Below are 5783 nucleotides of genomic sequence, written 5' to 3'. Positions count from 1 at the left end.
TCACTGAGCCTGGTTCACATGATCCTTCTGGTCCAGTGGCTCCATCACCACCCAGAGGATGGATGAGGCTCCCAGCTCCTGTCTATGCCTCAATTTGCCTTCTCAGCACCCAACCCACGTCCAACCCCAACTTCCTGCCTCCTCTTGAGAGAGTGAGTGAGAAAGGCGGCAGCCAACCCCAGAACCCAGTCAGGCCCTCCCTCAACCACAAGCCAAAAACAACAGTGCCAGCCACGCCCCTCCCAACATCTAGGAGCCTGGTAGTAGGGAGCTGTGGTCACAGGGGGTCCCAGGGAATTCCTAATATCTGTGTGTGGGGAAAGAAGGTGACATACCATAGAGAATATTTGATGCTGAAGTAGAAATCACCCTAGATTTGGAATCAGAATCCAGGTTGCAGTCCTGTCTCTATTACTTGTTAGCTGTGTGACTTTGGGTAAGTCACTTCCCTTCTCTGGGGCTGTCTTCTCTTCTATAAAATGATCTGGTTGGATTAGATCAGGGCTTCTTAGCATTTTTTTTGTGCCATGGACCTCTTTGGAAGACTAGTAAAACCTATGGACGCCTTCTCAGAATTTGCTTTTTTAATCATCATTGAAGGAAATGTTAAATTTCACTTAGAGGGTAGTAAAAATAAAGATGGTTCTTTCCCATCCAAATTCATGGACCCCCTCCCCCCCTTCCCCTGGGAAAAATCTAGTCATGTGTCCCTTGGTAGTCTAGTGACAACAGGTTAAGATGATCCCTAAGGACCTTTTTCAGAATGAAAAGTCTGGAGTTCTGTGAAGAGGCCATGGGGAGTATATGGGCTGAATGGGGTAAGGGGTGAGGGATGCCTCCCAAAGGGAAGTAATCTTCCCCTCCATCTCCACCCCCTTCTCCACATAGACTAATTTGCCATTGGCTTGCTATGTGATCTCTCATCTTGGAGTTTCCATTTCCATCTCTGCAAGATAAAGGAAACAGAAATCACAGATTTAGAGATGAAAGACCACAGGGGCCATCTAGCCCAAACCATTCATTTCAAAGATGAGGAAACAGTAAGTCACTCAATAAACATTTATTAATCACCTACTGTATGCCAGACATTGTGCTAAGCATTGGGGACTTAAAAAGAAACAAAAGACAGCCTTTGCCTTCTAGGAGCTTACAATCAAATAAAGCCAGAGGAATTTAATGACTTGTACAAGTAATAGTGGCAGAGGTAGAATTTGAACCCAGGTCCTCTGATTCCAAAATCCACACACTTTCCACTGTATCACCCTACCTCCTTCAGACTAGATGGTCCCTCAGGGTCCTTTCAGCACTGGCTTTCTTTTGGTGATGCCAAGTGAACACTGGCAATGTTGTGGGAAAGATGTGCCCCATCTAGGTTCACTGCTGACAGAAGATGGACCCAATGAACCCTGCCAGGGCTAAACCAAGCTACAGTGACCCATTCCTGTGAGACAAACAGCTCCCACCCCTTCACCTTGAGCCAAGCTATGAGGAAAGGGGAGGGGGTGGGGACAGCAGAGGAGGATGCCACAGATATATTGTTGGGGTTTGAAAGGTGGAAACTGATGCTGGTTCTGCTCACCTCAACTGAGGCGGGTGAGGGGGCAGGAAATGGGGGAGGGAAAGGAAGCCCAAGACGGAAAGTCAGACAAAGAGAGGTGAAGAACAGAAACAAAAGTTACAGAGGGAGAGAGACAGAGAGACAAAAATGGAGACTAGAGATATATGTACAAAAGGAAAAACAGAAGGGGGAGGCAGAGAGAGAGAGAAGAAGAGGGGAAGAGAGAAGAGAAAGAGGAGAAAAAAAGAGGGGGGGGAGGAGAAGAGAAAGAGAGAGAGGAGTTCCAGAGATAGAAATACACTGAGACTGAGAAACAGACAGCCACATACACACAGAACCAAAAACCAAAAACCAGATGGCAAGAGAAAGAACAGACACAGATCTAAATGAAAGAGGGGCTTCTGGGTCAGAGACATGTTTTCCTCCCTCAGAAACATGCACACCTGGTGTCCTCTATCTCTCCTGCCATGACAAGGTAATAGCATAGCAGTAGGAGACCAAGCTAGGGGAGGCAGTTTGCAGGCTGGGAAGAAGTTTATTGGAAGGCCTGAGAAAGTGTGAATGTTCCCACCCCAAGCTGAGGGCACTCCTTTATCTAGGTTAGGGGTGGGGAACCTGCAGCCTCAAGGCTACTTGCTGCCCTCTAGGTCCTCAAGTGCAGCCCTTTGACAGAATCCAAACTTCACAGAGCAAATTCCCTTAATAAAAGGATTTGTTCTGTAAAGCTTGGACTCAGTTAAAGGGCTGACCTTAAGGACCTAGAAGGCCACACGTGGCCTTGAACAGCTCTCTCCCTCCCTCTAGGCAGTCCCTCTGTGCCCAGGGGTAACTGCATCCCTCAGGCTGGGGGCAGTAAAGCAGCAAGGTTTGGAATCAGACTCCCTGTGGGAGAGTAGAAGAGGCTCAGCTGTCCACAGCAGGGCCTGCCTGCTCAGCAGAGGGTGAACCGACGGGCATTGATGTTCATCCTGGTGAGGCCGATGTCCCTGAGTGGAGGAGCCAGGAGGCGAGTGGGCCGGAGGGAGCCAGGGCTCAGCAGCTCTTCGGCCTCTCCGAAGCCCAGGCCCTCAGCCTCAGCCTCCAGCTCAGCATCGTCCAACAGCTCCTGGTGCTGCCTGCAGATCTGTTCCACCTTTAACTGGTGCATTCGGGACCGGAGGCGCAATAGCTGCCCAGCCAGCTCTCGGTCCTGGGCCTGCATCTGCCTCTGGGGAGCAAATGATCCAGGCTGGGGATGCTGTGGGCAGAGGTGTCTCTCCCCCCATCTCCATCCTGTGTCTAGGCAACTTGCCAGCCCCTTGAAGCACAAACATTCTGTGACCCTGAAATCCCCTCCATCCAGCTCAGCCTTTCCTGGCTCCTCCTTCCTCTCAAGCCCAGCTCCACCCTCTCTTCTCCTCTTCCTCCTCTTCCAGGAAAGATAATAATAACTCCCATCACTTATGGCCTTGGAGGATTTACAAAGCACTTCCTCACTGTCGGGGAGGGGAGTGGTTGGTCCTGGGACCCATCTTCCAACTAATAGTGCTATTTCCCAGCCTTTTGAATGAACTCAGGGGCTCATTTATCAATAGGACCTACTGTGTGCAAGGAACCAGACTGGGGGGACGGGGAGCCCTGTTCTTTTCATCGAATATTGCACAATTGAGGACAAGGTCTTCTCTCTCCTTACCTCCACCGAACCCAGACCTTAGCCTCTTTTAAGTTCACAGGGAACTTCAGATCACAGACCAGAGAGAGGGAAGAGATACTTAGAGATCATTCAGTACCTCACTTGACAGGTAAGGAAACTGAGACCCAGGGTGGTGAGGTGATTTGCCCAAGATCCGACAGGGGAAGAGATTTGAACTAGGGTCTCTAACTCAAAAGCCAGTATTTTTCACATATGCTACCCCATACTGTCTGCCCGGAAAGGGGCTTCCAGAAACTGGGACTCCCTAAGGGCAAGGCTGCATTCTCCTCCTTAGTCTGGGGCTTCCCTCCAAGCATTTCTCCCTTAGATGGGGGCTCCCTGACAGTGAATTAATGCTACTCTTCTCTACCCAGACTGACCACACCCCAGACTTACCAGCTCCTCTCTGAGCCACTGAAGGGCATCATCCAGAGTGTGAAAACCACAGATGGCCCCAGGATCCGGTTGCTGCAGTTCAGCCCTGGCATGGCCTTGGCCCCAGGCTTGGCTTTGGACCCTGGCTGTCCACTCGAGGTATGAGGGCCTTCTGGTCTGTAGCTTTAATTTGGCAGTGAGTGCCTTCAAGCTGTCCAGGGTCTCTGAATCCTCTTGTTCTTCCTCCTCACCCAGGGCCCTAAATGCCAGGGACCCCAGAGACATGGTGATAGCAGCTTTAGTGGGACCAGAGAGGTGTGATGTGTTTGTCCCTGTGTTGAAGGGCAGATGGATAAGTATGCCAAAGTAGGAGGTGAGTGTGTAAGATTGAGTGTGTGGCTTATTTCCCTGGAATCCTATAATAATGGGAACTCACGTGACCCCCAGAGGAAAGGGATGGGGAGTTGGAGGGGGGAGCAGGATTTCAATTTCTCTGGCCTCAGGGTCAAATTTAATTGTCTCTGCCCAAAAGGAGACACCCTCTTCTCTGAAAGGAAACTTCTCCAGGGCCAGGGAGCTGTTGGGGACATTGGCTCTCCACCTCTCCCAACCAGACTGAGTGGATGCCAATGAGGCAGATATCTCCAAACCTCAGCTTGAGGCATGGGCAGAGTGTGGGGTCCCAAGCTAGATCAGAGGGCAGAATGAGGAGTCCCAGACTGGAAGGTAGCAGAGTATTAGATCCCAATGAGGGAGTAGAGAGTTCAGAACACCAGACTGGGGATCACAGAGATAGTATCCCAGACTTGATGGAGGCAGAATGTGAGTTCCTAGGCTAGAGAAGAAAGACAGGCTGTGAAGGCTTATAGGGTCCCAGCCTGGGGGGAGGACATAAATATATGGGATCCCAGCTTGGAGAGAGGCAGTAAGAGGTGCTGGTTGGGTTGGGATACTCAGAGTAGATGTCTAAGATGCAATTCTAGGAGGAGATAGGATCTGAGCCTTGGGAAACTCCTGGAGAGGCTTCAAGGTGGGCTCCCCTTTGGTATCCTAGGCACCAAGGACCAGGGCACTTAAGTGAAGAGTCAACTGCCCCCAGGGGGCGCTCCTTAACCGATGACCACCAGAGAAGCTGACAGATACCGTGGGCATTTAAGGTGGCCCTGAGAGCACCCAACAGAAGGGACTTAATTTAAATCCTGGGAAGGACCTTAGAGACCATTTGTGTCACTTCAGAGAGGAGACTGAGGAGCAGAGGGGGAGGGGACTGTCCTAAGAACCTAGGACCAGCTAATGGCAAAACAAACAGGATGTGCCTACTCATGGGGGGGGAGGGGGTTGAACAAACTGTGGCATATGAATGTAACAGAACATCATCACCCTGTAAAAAACAAGGAATATGAGGAATTCAAAGAAACATGGGAAGGCATGTGTGAACTGATGCAAAGGGAAGTAATCAAAACCAGGAAAAGATCATACACTCTGACTCTTAAGAGTATAAGGGAAAAGACCCCTTACTGAGCGTTAAATGAAGGGAAAGGGAAATACATTTCTCCCCCTCCTCCCTTTCCTTGGAGAGGTTGGCAAAATATCTTACACATTGTCTGTCATGGTCAAGAATGTTATTTTGTTTATAGCAGCTCTTTTTGTGGTGGCCAAGAACTGGAAATTGAGGGAATGCCCATCAGTTGGGGAATGGCTGAACAAGTTGTGGTATATGAATGTAATTGAATACTATTGTGCTATAAGAAATGATGGACAGGTGGACTTCAGAAAAACCTGAAAAGACTTATATGAACTGATGTTGAGTGTAGTAAGCAGAACCAAGAGAACATTGTTTACAGAAACAGCCACAGTGTGAAATGATTGATTTTGATAGACTTATCTCTTCTCAGAAATGTAAGGATCTGAAACAATTCCAAAGGACTCATAATGGTAAATGCCATCCACATCCAGAGAAAGAACTATGGAGTTGGAATGCAGAGCAAAGCAGACTATTTTCTTGTTTTGTTTTATATTTTCTTTCCCATTTGTTATAATTCTTCTATGCAACATGACTAATGTGAAAAGGTGTTTAACAGGATTGTAGCTAGCTATCTATTTTAGATTGCATGCCATCTTGGGGAGGAAGGGAGAGAAAATTTAAAACTTATGGAAGTGAATGTTGAAAACTAAAAA

At 48.7% G+C, this 5783-nt stretch overlaps 1 protein-coding gene across 1 annotated transcript; it reads right to left on the bottom strand.

The window, feature by feature from the left end:
• Positions 1 to 1045: 1045 nt before the first annotated feature.
• Positions 1046 to 3980, bottom strand: FAM167B (family with sequence similarity 167 member B). The gene is made up of 2 exons (XM_069068092.1): positions 3627 to 3980; positions 1046 to 2765 (listed from the first exon to the last, which is right to left on the bottom strand). The coding sequence occupies exons 1-2, from the start codon at positions 3888 to 3890 to the stop codon at positions 2490 to 2492; spliced, it is 540 nt and encodes a 179-aa protein (XP_068924193.1). The 5' UTR covers positions 3891 to 3980; the 3' UTR covers positions 1046 to 2489.
• Between the last annotated feature and the right edge of the window lie 1803 nt (positions 3981 to 5783).

Source organism: Petaurus breviceps, unplaced genomic scaffold (assembly GCF_028583685.1).
Source record: "Petaurus breviceps papuanus isolate PSGF00001 unplaced genomic scaffold, PetGlider_PUasm1.0 90760, whole genome shotgun sequence".
Classification (NCBI taxonomy): Eukaryota; Metazoa; Chordata; class Mammalia; order Diprotodontia; family Petauridae; genus Petaurus; species Petaurus breviceps.
Note: the sequence above shows the minus strand (reverse complement) of the source record. Positions and strands in the feature narration are given on the sequence as shown.

Coding starts and splice junctions, on each gene's coding strand:
- FAM167B (XM_069068092.1), bottom strand. CDS start 3,890: ATGTCTCTGGGGTCCCTGGCATTTAGGGCCCTGGGTGAGGAGGAAGAA. Junction 2,766..3,626: donor AGTGGCTCAGAGAGGAGCTG/GTAAGTCTGGGG, acceptor TTTGCTCCCCAG/AGGCAGATGCAGGCCCAGGA.